This window comes from Mauremys reevesii, linkage group 3 (genome assembly GCF_016161935.1).
Source record: "Mauremys reevesii isolate NIE-2019 linkage group 3, ASM1616193v1, whole genome shotgun sequence".
Classification (NCBI taxonomy): Eukaryota; Metazoa; Chordata; order Testudines; family Geoemydidae; genus Mauremys; species Mauremys reevesii.
The window spans coordinates 73,858,119-73,877,154 of record NC_052625.1 but is presented as its reverse complement, the minus strand read 5'-3'; the positions used below and the strand labels follow the sequence as shown (position 1 = coordinate 73,877,154).

Genomic DNA, 19,036 nt, shown 5'->3' with positions numbered 1-19,036 from the left:
ACAAGGAATAGATGTTTCTCAAATGTTCATACACATAAAAAGGGTCCAAACATGATTGAACCGAGCAGATGTTCAGAATTCAAATGAACATTTGCAAACACTGGGCCAGAGTCCCAGCTGGTGTAAGTAGCCAGGGCTCCACTGACTTGCTGAAGAATTTCAGTGACTAGCATTCTGTGTAAATTTGCTTCAATTCTTCTCAACAGTGGAACAACAGGATGTACATCCTTAGCTGGTATAAATCAATATGGCTGCATTAATTGTAAATGAGGCTAAGTTGATACACTAGTTGAGGATCTAGCCCTGCTTGTTTTTGCCTTATATCTTGGGTTGAGGCCCACCTAGTCTGGCAACCAGTTGAATCAGCAAAAAAAGCTCTGCATTGCCATGCTGTGATGGGGTGTACAAAGCCCATACTGGACAACAAGGGGTTAAGGGATTATTTTGGGCTCAGCCAGGCCCTGCCCTGCCACACCTGCAGCAAATGCTCCATCTGATGGAGGAATTAAAAGGAAGAGAACTAGCTCATTTGGGTAGTAGGAGTGCAGGTGAGCAGACCTGCAGCCCACAGCTCCAGCCGAGCTGAGGGAAGGGAGGACCCACCCAAGAGATAACCAGAGAGGGAAGTATCCTGTGGACCTTGGACTTTGGGAACCTCCTTTACTTATTGTGGTTTGGGTTTCCCTGCCAGGGGAAAGTCTTGGACTAAGCTGACCCCAGGAAGTGGACAAGAGGAAGAGGCCCAGGGAGGACAGTCTTAAGCAGCCTTGGTTGCCAGATTACTGGTAGCCCAAAGGGCCCTGGGTCAGAGCCCAGAGAAGTGGGAGAGCCTGGGGCTCCCCTCCCCACAATCCCCTTGGCAGTCAGGAGTTGCAGCCATAACCGCTAGACCATGATCCCCCAAGAGAGGACCATTACCCATGCTTAGAACCTGGCATATTGTCACTATGTTCTAGATGGAAAGTAATGTTGAGTCATTATGATGCAATGAACTGGAGTTTAGTCCTGATAATTACTGATCCATAGATAAACATACCAGCCTGAAGATGGCAAATACATAGTGAAAGAAAATTAATCCCACCTAGATTGGTGAAGAGTTAATTAAGTAACATCTTGTGACATTTATCAAGCACCTACATTAAATTTTATTCTGCCAAGATACATAATGAATTATAATTCAAAGTAATTGTATTTCTACGCTAATTGTGTGATACTGCATGCTGCCCTCTGTTTATAGACATCAGGTTTTTTCCTTCCTATCTCTTGTGAACAGGTGGAAGTCATTGACCAAATCATCCTTACTTTCAAAAAAGCCTAGACCCTTTGAAGTGGATCAGGATTTCAAGTTTTTCAAAGCTCTAGCTTCTCCTAGGGTAGGTGAAGAGACATGATCAGTTTGTATTTCTTTTATGCAATATTCTGGTAGATGTTTACATTTGGAAAATAGCCCAAAACAGATGTCGAAGGCCTGTTCTGTAGAAAAGAATAGAAATAATCAAAGGAGTTTGTGCAAACTGTTGGGTTTCAATTCACACGGTTTCACACTTCCAAGTATCCAGTCTGAGAGATACCCGGTTGAACTTCCCTAGTTTGTATCAAAACCATATAAAACATGGTTCCAGTGCAAACCCTGTGAAATCTGAACTTTTATAGGGTTTTGATACAAACTAAGGAAGTTCAACTGAGTGCAAACCCTGGGGCACATGGATCCATGTTCACACCACACTTCCCATCAGTACCCGGGGACACTAATGATCCAACCAGTGGCCCAAATTCAGTGATAAATCTTGGTCACGTGCCACCTGAGGCACGTTGCGCGTACGCTAAGAAGTAGTTCGACCCTAAATATCACAGATTTGCTTGAAAGGTAGGTGAGAATGCTGGCAAATCTCTTGCTATGTCTGGTCTTTGCTTCAAGGTTTTAATTAAATCTAAAATCTGGAGAGTTCTGTCAGTTTAAATTTCACTGTGAACATTTTGCACAACTCTAGCTGAGTGGGAGTGCATTATACATGCTCCTCTATCTGGCATGGTACATGGCACCTTTGGGTCAGATTGTCTCCTCTCCCTGCAAGGTGTACTGGAAAGGCAAAAACCAAAAAGAGCCAGTCCAGTGAGAACAAGTGGCCTTTTTCTATGTGAGCTCCTCTCTACCCCTCCATGAAGTGGCATTCCTGTCCTCCAGTGACAGAATGGCTGAGAGAAGCAAGCTGGAGTGTGGACTTCCTGCCATCCTCCTGAAATTCCTGATATTGTGTCCCCATCTGTACAGTCAGCCATTATATTAATGTAGTCAACAGAACTGATATAATTATCTACCAGAGCTGTCTTGGCAGACCAAAAATCTTTCTGGCAACTACGGCAGCAGAATGCGAGAGTCCCATGCCCCCAAGGCAGATTGTCTGGGACAAGACAGCACTATTGTTCATGGTCAGCTACTCCACTCTTCCTGCCCCTTGTGTAATAAGGATGGGGTGAGGATGATATGCTCCTCTTTGATGCATGTCCTCCTACGTCGACAGCCAGCATCTCCTTTCTCCTGATCCTTGTTCACCGAGATTCTAAAAGTGGCATGGTTGGGTCTTACTCCTCCTGGCCCCATAACAGGAGTGTGTGGCTTACTTCAGGGTATGTGGTTGAGGTATTCTGCCACTTTAACCCCAAAGGCTGCCAAATATTCTTCCCCTTAAGCTAGGTTGGTCATGGACTCCAGATATCATTTTTCTCTATTGCCTGCTATTACATCAAAGGGAATGGATATGGCTTTTGTGGGACAGTCGAATGTTCCCTACAAAGCGAGGAACTATTGGTGATTAGAACCTAAATCTATTGTACAGCAGCTTTAGGTACAGTAGAGGGAGAGAGCAATGTGAAAAGAATATACTGGGTAATACTGATGGCATATAACATTAAAATATACTGTGTTACTGAAGTGAACTCAATGGCTGAACAGAATGTGGGACAACTCAACAGGTGTGTGCTCTGCTGACTTCTGATTTGCGTTTTAGATTGTGACTTGTACTACTTAACTTGGTAATTTTGAAAAAGATGATTGGGCTGAGAGGCCATATCATCACGTAAGAGGAGACTGCTCTTGTCTTCAGTTACTTTTTTAATTCATGGACACCTCTGAAAGTGTTGACACGATCTTGCTTATTCTATAGGGGACCATGCAAATACATCTCACCATATTTGCATATTCTTCAAGGTGTGTGTGAGTACCTAGAGGTCTGCATAGGCACTTTCAAATCACATGTATGCACCTTAACGAATTAACATTAATTCTGTGATGCTATCAGTGTTGAAGCTAAGAAGTCTAGAAGTCAAACCTGAGATATATGGGAAGAAATTAATGAGAGATTTTTTTAGATTCTGAGGATGTGAATTCTCTTAAACTATAACAATTACATGTGCACTTACATTATCTACCAAAGGATGCTATAAAAAAGGGTTAATATAAAATTTAATTAGGGACTTTCTTTAAAATGCAATTTGATTTTGCAGAAAACTCATATTTCAGCATTTTATGAAAACCTGACAGTTATTTCATTTTTTAGATATATTTTTCCCTATTGCATGGTCATAAATTGTGTTCCTAGTGGGAAATCAGTACTATATCATGTAAGGCTATTGACCTCCACTGTCAAATACATGGACTCTAATAACCTAGGTAGGTTTTAGCAGTCATATTTTTGCATGGATGAATTATCAAAGTACATCCAACATTTGCACAAATTTGGCCTTTCCATCAACATACAGCATAAATGTCATTTTGTTCCATCTATTTTTTTTTTCCTGCTAGGCAGCTGAAGAGTGAGGTGTTGCATGCTCAAAGAGAGATTTCCCACCTGACTCCTCTGAAATGGAACTGTCAGTTGGGAGTGGGGTCCCCTGGGAGTTCCCATGGTGACTGGGGTTAGAACTCAGCCCTCCTTTAGCAACATCCCCCAAGCAACACATACCCTTAAAACTGACCTAAAATATTTTTTTTAATTGAGTTTATACCCTCGTTAGAATATTTATGTTTGTATAAAGAATGCCTGAAGGGTTTTGAAAAATCAGTTTAAAAAAAAACTTTTGCAATATCTGGAATGGCATGTCTGTTTTTCCCAAGTTCCAGGTGTTCATGAGGCATTGGAGTTAAATACAGAATCATAGACTTTAAGGTCAGAAGGAACCATTATGATCATCTAGTCTGACCTCCTGCACAATGCAGGCCACAGAATCTCACCCACCCACTCCTGTATCAAACCTATGTCTGAGCCATTGAAGTCCTCAAATCATGGTTTAAAGACTTCAAGATGCAGAGAATCTTCCAGCCAATGACCCATGCCCTATGCTGCAAAGGAAGGCGAAAAACCCCCAGGGCCTCTGCCAATCTGCCCTGGAGGAAAATTCCTTCCTGACTCCAAATACGGTGATCAGCTAAACCCTGAGCATATGGGCAAGACTCACCAGCCCGACACCCAGGAACAAATTCTCTGTAGTAACTCAGATCCCACCCTATCTAACATCCTATCACAGGCCATTGGGCATATTTACCACTAATGGTCAAAGACCAATTAATTGTCAAAATTAGGCTATCCCATTATACCATCCCCTCCATAAATTTATCAAGCTTAGTCTTGAAGCCAGATATGTCTTTTGCCCCCACTACTTCCCTTGGAAGGCTGTTCCAGAACTTCACTCTGATGGTTAGAAACCTTCATCTAATTTCAAGTCTAAACTTCCTGATGGCCAGTTTATATCCATTTGTTCTTGTGTCCACATTGGTACTGAGCTTAAATAATTCCTCTCCCTCCCTGGTATTTATTCCCGATATATTTATAGAGAGAAATCATATCTCCCCTCAGCCTTCTTTTGGTTAGGCTAAACAAGCCAAGCTTTTTGAGTCTCCTTTCATAAGACAGGTTTTCCATTCCTCGGATCATCCTAGTAGCCCATCTCTGAACCTGTTCCAGTTTGAATTCATCCTTCTTAAACATGGGAGACTAGAACTGCACACAGTATTCCAGATGAGGTCTCACCAGTGCCTTGTATAACGGTCCTAACACCTCCTTATCTCTACTGGAAATACCTCGCCTGATACATCCCAAGACCGCAATAGCTTTTTTCATGGCCATATCACATTGGCGGCTCATAGTCATCCTGTGATCAACCAATACTCCGAGGTCCTTCTCCTCCTCTGTTACTTCCAACTGATGCGTCCCCAGTTTATAACAATAATTCTTGTTATTAATCTCTAAATGCATGACCTTGCACTTTTCACTATTAAATTTCATCCTATTACTATTACTCCAGTTTACAAGGTCATCCAGATCTTCTTGTATGATATCCCGGTTCTTCTCTGTATTGGCAATACCTCCCAGCTTCGTATCATCCGCAAACTTTATTAGCACATTCCCACTTTTTGGGCCAAGGTCAGTAATAAAAAGATTAAATAAGATTGGTCCCCAAACCAATCCCTGAGGAACTCCACTAGTAACCTCCTTCCAGCCTGACAGTTCACCTTTCAATACAACCCATTGTAGTCTCCCCTTTAACCAGTTCCTTATCCACCTTTCAATTTTCATATTGATCCCCATCTTTTCCAATTTAGCTAATAATTCCCCATGTGGAACCATATCAGATGCCTTAATGAAATCGTCGTAAATTAGTTCCACTGCATTTCCTTTGTCTAAAATATTTGTTACCTTCTCAAAGAAGGAGATCAGGTTGGTTTGGCATGATCTACCTTTTGTAAAACTATGTTGTATTTTGTCCCAATTACCATTGACCTCAATGTTCTTAACTACTTTTGCTTTCAGAAATTTTTCCAAGACCTTGCATACTACAGATGTCAAACTAGCAGGCCTGTAGTTGCCCGGATCACGTTTTTTCCCTTTCTTAAAGATAGGAACTATGTTAGCAATTCTCCAGTCATACGGTAGAACCCCTGAGTTTACAGATTCTTTAAAAATTCTTGCTAATGGGCTTGCAATTTCATGTGCCAGTTCCTTTAATATTCTTGGATGAAGATTATATGGGCCCCCCAATTTAGTCCCATTAAGCTGTTCGAGTTTGGCTTCTACCTCGGATGTGGCAATAGCTACCTCCATATCCTCATTCCTATTTGTCATCCTATCATTATCCCTAAGCTCCTCATTAGCCTCATTAAAGACTGAGGCAAAGTATTTGTTTAGATATTGGGCCATGACTAGATTATCCTTAACCTGCATTCCATCCTCAGTGTTTAGTGGTCCCACTTCTTCTTTCTTGGTTTTCTTCTTATTTATATGGCTATAGAACTTTTTACTATTGGTATTAATTCCCTTTGCAAGGTCCAACTCTACATGGCTTTTGGCCTTTCTAACTTTATCCCTACATGTTCTGACCTCAATAAGGTACCTTTCCTTGCTGATCCCTCCCATCTTCCATTCCTTGTAGGCTTTCTGCTTTTTCTTAATCACCTCTCTGAGATGCTTGATCTACAACTCCTGCCTATGAATTTTTTCCCCTTTCTTGGGATGCAGGCTTCTGATAGTATCTGCAACTTTGACTTGAAGTAATGCCAGGCCTCCTCCACCTTTAGACCCTTGAGTTCTTTAGTCTAATCCACTAACAAATTTCCTTAATTTTTTTTAAAGTTAGTCCTTTTGAAATCAAAAACCCTAGTCACAGAGCTATTTTTGTTTATCCTTCCATTTAGTTTAAACTGAATTAGCTCATGATCGCTCAAACCAAGGTTGTCCCCTACAACCATTTCTTCTATGAGGTCCTCACTACTCACCAAAACCAAATATAAAATGGTATCCCCCCTTGTTGTTTCAGCAACTACTTGGTGAAGGAATCTATCAGCTATCACATCTAGGAAAATCTGACACCTATTACTATTACCAGCACTTGTCCTCCAGTCTCTATCTGGGAAGTTAAAGTCTCCCATGATCACACAATTCCCATTAGTATTTACTTCATTAAAAATTCTCTATCCATATCCAGATCAAATCCTGGTGGTCTTTAGCACTCCCCAAGCACTATCTCAGGGGAGACTCTAGTAGCTTTCTTCCCCAATGTGATTTTTGCCCAGACTGACTCTGTCTTATCCATTCCATCCCTTCTTATTTCTTTACAGTCTACCTCATCATTGATATACAATGCTACTCCACCACCTTTGCCTTTATTTCTGTCTTTCCTAAACAGCACATACCCTTTAATACCTGTACTCCAGTCATGACTACTATTCCACCATGTTTCTGTTATCCCTATAATATCCAGTTTCACTTCCTGCACCAGTAACTCTAGTTCCTCCATTTTGTTACCTAGGCACCTCGCATTGGTGTACAAACATCTTAATTCTTGCTGTTTGGCCTCACTCACATTCTTTACCCAATTAGGCATAGACTTTCTACTGCCAGTATCACCTATTAGAATTGTATCTACAGTACCCTCCCTCCGTATGTCCATTATCCTACTCACGGATGTATCCTTTCTTACTTTGTTTTCTTCCCTCTCAATGTTAAAATCTGTCATGGAGATTCCAGGACATCTCCCAACCATCTCCCCTCAATCCCTAGTTTAAAGCTCTCTTGATCAGTTGTGCCAGCCTCCATCCTAGAAGTCTATTTCCCTCCCTGCTCAGGTGAAGTCCATCCTGAGAGAACAGTCCTCTGTCCATGAATGCCTCCCAGTGGCCATACATCCCAAAGCCCTCCTTATAGCACCACTAACTGAGCCATCTGTTGATTGCCATAATCTTGTCACACCTTTGTTGCCCTTCTCTAGGAACAGGCAGAATCCCACTGAAGATCACTTGAGCCTCAATTTCCTTAAGTGTTTTCCCCAGCCTGGCATAGTCTCCCTTGACACGTTCCAGCAAGAATCTAGCCATATCATTCATTCCCACATGAAGGACAATCAGCGGATTCTTTCCTGCTCCCACTAGGATCCTCTTCAGCCTCAGGTCCACATCCCATATCTTAGCACTGGGCAGACAGCACACCCTTCTGTTCTCTGGATCAGCTCTGGTTACAGGCCTGTCTATTCTTCTCAATAAGGAGTCCCCAATCATGTAGATCTGCCTAAAAGTTCTCTCTCCCTCACCCCCCGCTCCTCCCGCCCTCATTGGCTCAGCTCAGCTCTCGACCCAGTTAGGTCAACTCTCCATTCGCTATAAAACAAGCAGAACCCCATCCCCCAATTTTTGGACAAAAACCTCCCAGGCCATTTTTATATATAGAAAAGAAACAAAACTGGACACAAACCCAACTTGTAGATGTGATTTTCTTTTTTCTTTAATAATATGGAGGGAACGTTATCTATGCAGATTTATGGAAACTCCACTAGATGCTATCTCTACTATCTTACTGTTGCCTGTAACTGGAAATATGTTCACTCTGTTTTCTATTTTTAAGGTTAATAGACAACCTTTGGAAAGTTTCAAGTCAGGAAACAAAGAGGCTGGTGTTGTGTTTGGGTCTATACCTATATACAGGGTAAGTTCAAGTTAATCTGCTTTTATACCTCAAGCATTGTCATTAATATAGCAAAAATTGTTAAAAATAGAAAACTTTTAAAATCACAAACCCTGTGACTTGCTATTATAAACTGTCTGCTTCTCAATTTAATTTCTTTTGACTTCGCTTGAATTACTCCCTATCCATCTCCATTCAACGGTAGTTAGCATGATAACAGGGCGCCTCCTGTGAAGACTGATCAAAAGACCATTCTGCAAGGTGAGTCTTTCAGCCTTGTACTTCTCCTATCAAAGCTCACGACCTTAAATTTATGCTCAATCTCTTTTCTTTCAACCAGCCCAAAGACCATTGTTTCTATTTGCACAAGGCGTTGGGCAATATATGCTAATACCATGTCCCACTGAGCATACAAATGCTAAGCCTGCATGGGACTTTTCATTCCAGTTTAATTGGCTTACTAATTTATATAAACAACTGCATTAGCGATACAGGCCCAAATGCTGATCAGTCACATAGCTGTACATCTGCCCCCAACTGATGGGAGGGCATTCAGAGAGCTGGTGAAGAGCATTCAGCCGATCTGGCACACATGATGATCTTCCACTTCCAGCTAATGTGCTTTGGAAATTTGCCCCCTGCTTTCTCACAGAAAGAAAAAATAATACAAGGGGGGACTGATTCTGAACTCCCTTTTCAATGAATTGGGAGAAATTGAGCTGAAGTCAAGAGATATCCATTGGATTTTTATGAGAGAGTGAGATCAGAATCAGATGTTATTGGTTCAGTGAGCTAAGAGTCTCAGAAACACTTTGTTATACAGGCTATTAGTTATCAGTACAAACTGGTGTGCTCATAGGAGGCTATTCTGTAACTTCACTGCTCTAAATTACTTTTCAAAGGTTCTCAGTATAACAAGTCACAAACCTCTCCACCAGTTGGGGTCAAAAGAGAAGCAAGACTCAGTTGACACTATCTTCAAAAGGATTAAGCATCATACACTTTATGAGGTAAGTAGATTAGCAATTTCTTCACTTGAGCTCCAGAATGTTTGCCCATCCTTATTGTTACATACATTTCTTTCCTCCTTCCATTCAAGTGATGTGAATACACAGTGATCAGTTTTTTGCCTGAAACTAGAAATAGGTCTGACCATGACAATGACCAATGTAAGGGCATTCAGATCTGGGGATTTGTGTTAGGCACATCTATCCCAGAAATATTTAATGTAATATCCCATCATCTCCAGTTGTGTTCCAAATGCCATGTCAGGCTGCACCCTTTCTGATATATCAGCTCCATATGAAACAATCAGATTACCTAACAAAGCAAAAAATGAATGCGTGGGAGTAGAAGAGAGAAAAGCTTTAAGAGTTAAAGATAAATAATTTACCATACATACTGCAAATCAAACCCAATAAAGCCAATCAGTTGTTGCTGGGGGTACCATGTATACCTGTTGGACAACAGGTATTTCTCCTTCTGTTTAGCGATAAGCCCAAACCAGAACCCTAAAATCTGCACTCTCAAGTGGTTCATATTCAAACACATGGATCCAAATCCATCCTTATGGTTTCAGATCTGCACTGGAGCCCAAACTGATCAAGAAGGGCAAGTTTTCATTTGCTGTTTGAAATGCTACTCAAACTGGCAGAAATCATGGGATCACCCAATCTCTCTCAGATATTTATATTTAGAGAGAAGTAAACATTAACATCACTAAACAGTTTATCTAAAAACTACTTTTTTTCTCAGAAATGATCCATACCTGGAACAACAACTTCTTCCCCCTCCTCCCATGAGCTAACATACTAAAAATGGAAGTGTAGACACAGCAGGGAGAGCAGTTGGAGGGGTTAGATACCCTGAGTACATATCTAGTGTTTCAGATGAGATTGTACTTGGGTGGCTAGCCTATCCTGCTGCTTGTGCCGCTGTAGCTACACTTCTATTTTTAACTCGTTTGTTCGATCAGAGGTAGCACTGGCATGTCTACCCGAACTGGCAATTACACCACCAGCTCAGTGTAGACATACCCTATGATTGGCAGGACTTGGCCTTTCCCACTCTGACTCCTAAAGCCCCCTCTTCCTAGAGGAGACAACTTCTGAAATTGCAGGAGTTTAATCCCCATGAGCTCGTGGCCCTTTCTAGGTTTCCACTTTGAATGAGGTAATCGGGGGTCCACACTCAGCACCTGGAACTCCTGTTGGAATCATTGGAAGTTCTGCATGTGAGGGCTTGCAAGAATTGGCACATAATGTATTTATCAGTAAGCTTTTGGGACCAGTTCTAATGACGTTCAATTAAATGGCAATACTTTCCTTAAGTTAAACGGGAGCAGGATCCAGGACTATTATCATGGCTGTGATAAAGATGCATGTATTAAACTTTGGACTGAACTTGTTGGTAACACCCAGAAGATGTCACAGATGTAGTTTATAATATGTAAATAGCACAGAAAATTAAGTTGAACAGGTATTGAAATAAACATCATGATATGTCCTAGAAAAGACAGTGGTACAAATATTCAAAGGAAATCAAACTCTTATTTTGTTTCCTCCTAAGTCAGAATGGAGAACTTCCAAAAAGTCATTTTAAAATTTATCTTTTCTACCATGTCTGATTAATATTTTCTCAGTAAGAAATATTTCCAGTAGAGTGTAGAACTGTACAGAGCTCACTCAGCACATACACTAGCAAGGGTTAACATGTGTAGCTAAATGCTCTGCTTTGTCTTACAGCCATCACGTTTATCCAAGAGAAGAAGTGCAAAAAATACCCAGGTTCCGGCAGCAAATTTGGTCCAGTCCTTTGTCCCCTCCATTTCCTTCCAAGGTGTAAAACCCTAAAAACTGCCACTGCTGTTATCAATAATAAACCTTAATATCATTGCAAATCATATGTAGTCAAAGTAATGGTTACTGGTAAGCAGACAAGCACAGCCTCTGTGTCCAACTTCTTTATTCCCAGTGCTCCAGCAATATTGTGTTAATTTATGTATCAGTAGCTCCTGTTGTCACATCATGCCCCATATTCTTCATACAAATATGCTTATTATATGAATTTGGCATAACTAAAATGTATTTTATGCAAAATGGGTCATGTAAGTTATCATTGGAAAGGTTATGATTTACTGAATATGATTATCCTATTTGTATGCATGTATCATTTCTGTATCTGGAGTTAGGAATATTAGCTCTGTATCAATTGCAAAAGTGTTTGCATCTGGGGGACATGCACCAGACAGTAGGCAATCAGCCTGAATGGGCCATTGGGAGAACAATAAGATTTTTGAGGATACTAATCTCCCTCTCTCCTGAGAGGTTTCCTGGGTTGCTGCTTTGACATCGCAGAGTCATGTGATCGTGTCATCTAATACTGGATTCCATCTTGGACTGCTGGTATTTTCCACTAGGACGGGGTGGGGGTTGGACTGAGAAACAAAAGATTCCCACCATATGTAATTCCTGTTTAAGGCTGGGAAGTGAGTCAATCAGGGTTGCTGGTTCTTCACTGAATCCCTGCCCAGGATGAGTGCTGGAAACACCTAAGACTGATCTAGGGAGCAGGAATGGGACCTAGGCTAAGAAAGGGTCTGGCCTGTGAAAAGGAATACCTCAAAATCTAAGCTGCAAGCAGTGCACCTTACCTTCAAGAAACTCCGCAACCTGCATAAAACAACATTTAGGGTGAGAAATTACTGTTTGCAGCCAATTTCTTTAATGTATTAAGCCTAGTTAGCATGTTTTGTTTTATTTGCTCAGTAATCTGCTTTGTTCTGTTTGCTATCCCATATCATATAAAATGTACCTTTTGTAGTTAATAAACTTGTTTGTTTTTATTTTTTTAATTCTAAAACCCCGTTTGGGTACTTCATAACTAGAGGTGCAAAAAGCTGTGCATATCTTCATCCACAGTGAGGGAGGGGGGCAAATTTCATAAGCTTACACTGTATAGATCCCTCTACCGTGCAAGACAATACAATTTTGGGTTTACACTCCAGAGGGTGTGTGCACCAGAGTGCCTGGCAATTTCCCAAGCTGTCTTCCCGCACAGAGCTGATGGAAGGGAGGGAGGGAGAGCAAGCAAGCAAGCAGGACCAGCTGAGGGAGCCCAGGATGGTGGACCAGGCAGGCTCAGAGGGACCCCAAATACATCAGGTGGCATCCTGGAAGGGCGGTCCAACCCGTCACACCTGTATCCTGGAAATCCACTGTTTTCCAGTCTCAGATGATGTGGGGAAACACTTAGCATAAGCAACGCTAGCACCCTGTCACTGCATGGAGTCACCAAAAATAGTTTTGTTCTCATATCAGTCACACGCAAACAGGTGAACTGATTTTTTTTAAGTACATGTGGGTCTGAGTGTTCTTTACTATTATATAGTTGTATTACGATAATGGATGTGTGTGTATCATCTGAGGCTTTTTAAACCATGTACTCTTAGGAAAACTTGTTTTATTTTAATTTTAAGACCATAATCCTGTGATGTGTACTGAGGAAAACACCCTTTAACTTCAGCAATTTCCCCCGAGTTAGGTGTGCAGGGGTGAGAACCAAAAGTTGAATAAAATTAGCTATTACAGTAGAACCTCACTAACTTTCATTCTTTTCTTTTGCAAATCCAGTAACTGACAGACATCTATCTCTCGCGCCTCTGTTTCTCAGCAAAGATTTAATGGAAACAGATTATCTAAATGCAGCACTTACTAAAACTTTCTTTCCAAAATATCCTGTACTGCAGTACATTACTAGGAGTCCATCAGCTATTGTCATGTGGTTTGCGACATGCTTCTGCAATTAGTGTGGATTGCTGAAGTTCTTGTACATAAGTTAAGTATAAAAGAAAATAAAACTGGGGAAAGACATGACAGCTGCCACAACTGAATTTTATTCATGATTGGGGTAGCAATCCTGTTATTTGTCATGCAATTAAGCTGTGTAAAGAATTCAATTTTAGGCCTAACCAACTGTTTCCAGTACCACTGGTACTTTATCATTTAATATTTGTATTCTGATAGTGCCCATAACACACTAGGGACTTTCCAAACATTTTTCCTCCTCCCTGACTTAATAATGAGCTTCACTCCTGGGCCCGATGTGCCAATGCTATCCTTCACACATTCATGCACATTACTTCAATTCCTAACGGAGCTTGGACCAACCTTGAACTGCTGCAGTGTGTGTGCCCTTGTAATGTCCTGTATTTCAGAAGTTCTCTACTCTGGGAGTGCATATCGAAGGGGCTGGCCATCCTGCACACACTGACATGCCCACAAGATGAGCTGGCTACTTCATGATGTTGGGGAAGAACAGAGTGGGTATTGAGGGGAACACGGTGCAGGGAATGAAAGAGAAAGGGGATGAAAGGAGAAAGGAAAACAATTATTTTAAAACATTAAGTTGATGGCAAACAGAGACAAGAGTACCAAGGAATATAATGAATGGAGGAAGGGGAAGAGAAGAGAGGACAATGGGGGAGGTTTTTCATTGTTTCATAGAAATTTAATGCTAAAGAGTAACAATAAACAGGTGCTGGAACAATTTTTATTATGGGGGTGCTGATGATGGAAATCATGGAAATAATGTATTTGGTGGTGGTGGTACTACTTCAAGCCAGGAGATGTGACATCAGCTCTGACAATAAAGCAAGTTTGAGTTGCATATATTTTATACATTGTATTACCAGACTACAATATACATGGGCCTTGCCTATATCTATATGTTGTCTTTAATTTTCCCTTGGAATATTCTATATCATTAATATGTAGTAGAATTTACATACAGGCCAAGCTATCTTAGGTACTTATATGGACCCTATCACTGTAGCATCTGAGTATTTAATGTATTTCTCCTCCCAACAGCCTGGTAAGGTAGAGAAGTACTACTGTCCCCATTTTTCTGATGGGGAACTGAGGCACAGATGGCTAAATTCACAAAGGAACGTGGGTTCCTAGACAGTGACTGGAATTCACAGAGTCTGAGTTCAGTGCCGAGGTTAGATGGGCATCTCAGAACGGAATTCACAAAAGACATCATGCTAAGTGGGGTGCTGCCTAAGCTAGCTCTGGTGCATTTTTATAAAGGAAACTCACGCATCACACAACTGTAACTTGCACTGTTAAACTGTGGTGTCGTTCCATCATGTTCCTTATATGAACGTATCTGAACCTAGGTAGCTTTTTCCAGTGCTGGAATAAATCTCACCATCACAATTCATCTGTAGTAAAGGTAGTATCCCATCAGAAGTCAAGGTGTAACATATCCAGACAGACTGCCTTAATGGATTGAATTATATTCCAAACTGCTTGCCTCTGGTTTGATTTGCTTTTCAAGGTAGAGTGCCTCCACCTACATGAGTCACATTCTGTTAAACTCTTTCTTTGTTATATAGTCTTCCTTGGCAGCTGAGTTTAAACATGTTAAATATTGTCTCTGCATAGATCAGACTTAGGGGGCTAGGCATTTTATGAAATCTAAACAAAAAAATGCACTTTGTCAGTGGCTCTCCATATCAGTCAGTGTGGTATGTCAAATCACACATAGTTTTGTCCTGATTGTGTAGTCTTGTCCAGAGAATCTCTCTCTCACACTATCATATACAGTGTATCTTTGAAAATGAAATTTTTTTGGAGAACTGCCTTTAAAAGGGGCTGAAATCTTACTCATATATTCTGCCACCTATCAACTCTGGGAATAAGGCAATAGCCTTAGAGTGTGTTTCTACTAACAGGGTATATGGAGCTGATATGGGCCCCTGCTTATTACTTCTTTGGCATCTTTGCCCCTCTTCCAGTGGCTGCGTTCCCCAAAGCGTGCCTCTCTCAGATGTTGCATCTGGGCAACCTGACAGCAGTAATCTCAGAAGAGCGAGGCTGCGCACCTTCTGCCACTGAAAGCAAGGCCCAGTGCTGCTCTTCAGTGTGAGTGCTGGAAGATCAGGAATTGGGGCTGATGCTGCAGGGTCATTGTTAGAGGCAGAGTCCTTTAGGGCTAGCTGTGGGGTTAATGCAAGGATTAAGGGGTGGAACTGGATTTCTGCCTCATTCCATTGTGAAGTTGTTGGGAATGCAATTGGCAAGAGAGGTGGAATGTCATCGCTAAACCACATTCTGGTGTTTACTAGCACATCATCGGGGTGTTGGCGGAGAGAGCTTGGGGATAGAAAGTTATCTGTCTCTGGCCATACAAAGGATGCTGTACAACCTGCGATCATCCTCTGAGATGCTGCCATTGACAATAAGATGTGGTGCCTCCCTCACACTGTCACATTGCTCTTATGCTGCTCACGAAAACAAGCATGAGTAAGTGCCGGGTTAGTGGGACAGGTGCTAGGTACTCCCCTGTCTATTCAGAGCGACCATGTCAGGGTTACAGCCTATGGCAGAGGTGGGCAAACTATGGCCCATGGGCCACATCCAGGCCACGGGACCCTCCTGCCTGGCCCCTGAGCCCCTCCCCTGGGAAGCTGGCCCCCAGCCCCTCCCCTGCAGTTCCCCCTTCCCTGCTGCCTCAGCTTGCTCCGCCACCAGCGTAATACTCTGGGCAGCGGGGCTGTGAGCTCCTGGGGCAGCGCAGCTGCAGAGCCCTGCCTGTCCCGGTGCTGCATGGTGGCGTAGCAGGCTCCAGCTGGGCAGCAGGGCTGCCTGTCCTGGCGCTCTGGGCGGCGCGGCTGTAGCGCCGTCAGCCACTGGTGCTCCAGGCAGTGCGGTCAGGGAGCGGGGGGAGAGGGGGTTGGCTAGAGGGCAGGGGAGTTCGGGGTGGTGGTCGGGGTGGGGGTGTGGATAGGTGTTGGGGCGGTCAGAGGGCAGGGAATGGGGGGGTTGAATGGGGGCAGAGATCCCGGGGGGGCAGTCAGGAATGAGAGCAGGGGTTGGATGGGGTGGCAGGGGGCAGTCAGGAGCGGGGGTTCCGGGGGCTGACAGGTAATGGGGGGAGGTTGGATGGGGCAGGAGTCCCAGGGGTGCTGTCAGAGGGTGAGGAGGGGTCAGATAGGGGGTGGGGGCAGGCTACACCTGGCAGTTTGGGGCGGCACAGCCTCCGCTAATCGGCCCTCCGTACAATTTCGGAAACCCAATGTGGCCCTCAGGCCAAAAAGTTTACCTGCCCCTGACCTATGGCTACAGTGGCATGAGGAACTGTGATGGGGTGGACTAGGCCCAAAGGCCCCCTGCTGGAGGCCTCAGGGTCCTGCCACACTCATCTCAGGAAAGGAGCAGGAGAGAGGTCCTCCAAGCAGCCAATGAGTGAGGCTGCAGGGGAAGCAGCCAATCAGGGCCCAGCAGGCTCATATATTAGGCACTGCCAGGGCAGGGTTAGTTCAGTCTGCTTGCAGGGATTGGGGGTGTAAGAGGTGTGTTTGATTGGTTGGCTGCAGGGACTATTGCAGGTGGCTGCTGTCAGGGAAAAGGGATGTTAGGAAATAGCTTCTGGATGATTGCCAGGACTCAACTAAGACAGACTACAGGGAAGGGGTCCGGGGAAAAGCAGTTACTTAAAGGGATGTGGCATGTGGCTGCAACTTAGAAGGTCCCTGGGCTGGGACCCAGAGTAGTGGGCGGGCTGGGTTCTCCCCAATAGCCATTGGGAGGTGGCTGTGCCCTAAGAGAAGGAAGTTTAGACAGGTCCAGGGAAGGGACTGTACCTGGAACTGTTGAAGGGGGCTGAACTGAGGCTGCTCTAGCTGGAGAGCTGGGGTCAGAGGACTCAAGGTCAGGTGAAGAGCCTTCAGGGCGGAAGCCCCAGGGGGTGCTCCTCCACCCCCGAGCAGGAACCTTTGCACATAAATTGGCCAACTGGGGCACTGAGATAGGCCCTGTTGGTGAGACTGAGGACTGGAGCCCAGGGAGGGTTACAGAGACGTTGCCAATGGAGGGATACCATGATGGGGCCCTGTTGGACTGTGAAGGGTCTGAATGCAGGGAGGGCTACAGGACATTACTGAGGGCCTTGAGATAGGTCCATTTGGACAATGTACTCCAGAAGGGGTGTGTTTTGTTTGCACATGGACTGTGGCTGACCTGGCTGGACAGCTGAGTCACCGAAGACCTGCCTGACAAGTGCAGTGGCTGATGGAACACCGTGAGCTGAGAAACTGAGAACTGCAGGCACCACACGCTCGACCAGGGAGGCGCTTGTGAGAGATAGGTCCCACCCCCATTATGGGAAGCTTATATAACTGCTGTACTTGTTCTACAGCCAATGAGAGGACTTTGCAATTGCAGGCTGCCAATCCAGCACTTCCAATGAAAACTAAATTATCTTTTTAACAGTATCAATACACACTTCAAATCAGGAGATTTTTAGCAGTGGTTCCTGTTGAAATACAACTTCTGTTACCAGAGGTCTGAGCCAAACTCAGCTCTTGCTTAAGGCATAGCTCCCATTGACCTCAATGTGAGTTGCACTTGCATGGTTGAATGTGGTTTTCTGAGGTTTAGGAAGACAAGCTTGGGGGTCAGATCTATTTTAGCTTCAGATAAGTGCAGATTTTAAAGGAAAAGTTGGCTTCTTGCTCTTTCTGTAGTGATTACTGATCCTATTAAACCTAAATTAGATGTTTCAAATCACTGTATGACTTTGGGCAGTGATGAATTACAGACAAGTTTGTGGAGCAAGCCAATCAAATCAGAAATTTTTCATGCAGAAAAACTGATTAGCGCATGAATCAACTGCCAGATTCAACAGCAGACATAAGTAGCTAGAGGAAAGACGATAAATAGGCTAAGATAATGTGAAATGGGTTGATCAGAAGCTATCTGGGTTTATAAGGTCAGGACATGATGGAGCATATGTTCTTCCTCTGGCTTCCTCTTTATGACTAATCTTAATGGCCTGACGTTTTCTAGGATTTTAGTCATAATTTTCAGCTGACCCAAAAATAGCGATCTGTGTATATGTTAGAGATATTAAAAAAAGAAAACCCTAAGGATTTGTTTGTTAATGCTACCTGGCTCATCCCCCCCAGGCTGCTGACCAATAACTGAAATAACCCAATAATACCAAAAAATCTCTTTGGTCAGGATAACACTATTACCAGACCTATCGACAGACTAAAATTCCTCAGTGCCCCCAAAGAGTTCCTCTTTAGAAGATCAGACTCCTACTAGTATGTCCCACTAAATAAATCACCCTACTACTTACGTAGGCGTTGCTATATAAGCACAGGAGTAGTGTTGCGGGAAAGCTTTGATCAGGTCTCTGTGCTTTACTTCCCCTGCAGTCAGATTTACAGGATAGATGCTAACCTTAATTACATTGTGAATCTATGACATTACTCTGGATTTACATCAGTGTAATAGAGATTGGTATTTGACCCCTAATTGCTTTTCTGTATATATTACAAGCCATATCTACAGAATCTTAGGCATGTTTAAAGAAAGGTTAATGGAGATTTCAAGTTGTGTATATGCCCCACTGAGTAACAGTCCTTCTTTCCTCTCCACACCCATCTTTTCTATTTATGACCCTCACTGTTCCATCAATTTTAAATTGTAAGCTCATTGGGGCTTGTTTTGTGAGGTGCATCGCATATTTTTGTGTTATCAAAACTACTGTTTATGCCCTTGCATGTGGCTGTTTGT

At 43.1% G+C, this 19,036-nt stretch overlaps 1 protein-coding gene across 6 annotated transcripts in view; it reads left to right on the top strand.

Moving 5' to 3' along the window:
* Positions 1–11,352, top strand: part of WDR64 (WD repeat domain 64) — a 136,802-nt gene extending 125,450 nt beyond the window's left edge. For 3 of the 6 annotated variants that reach the window (XM_039531587.1, XM_039531583.1, XM_039531582.1), the window contains exons 25-28: positions 1,274–1,373; positions 8,391–8,471; positions 9,353–9,460; positions 11,195–11,352. In XM_039531587.1, coding sequence (XP_039387521.1) covers positions 1,274–1,373; positions 8,391–8,471; positions 9,353–9,460; positions 11,195–11,302 — 397 coding nt within the window. In that variant the 3' untranslated portion in view covers positions 11,303–11,352. Of the gene's footprint in view, positions 1–1,273; positions 1,374–8,390; positions 8,472–8,612; positions 8,712–9,352; positions 9,461–11,194 lie in introns of those variants that run through there. The other 3 variants (XM_039531584.1, XM_039531585.1, XM_039531586.1) reach the window with 3 other exon arrangements.
* Positions 11,353–19,036: the final 7,684 nt, after the last annotated feature.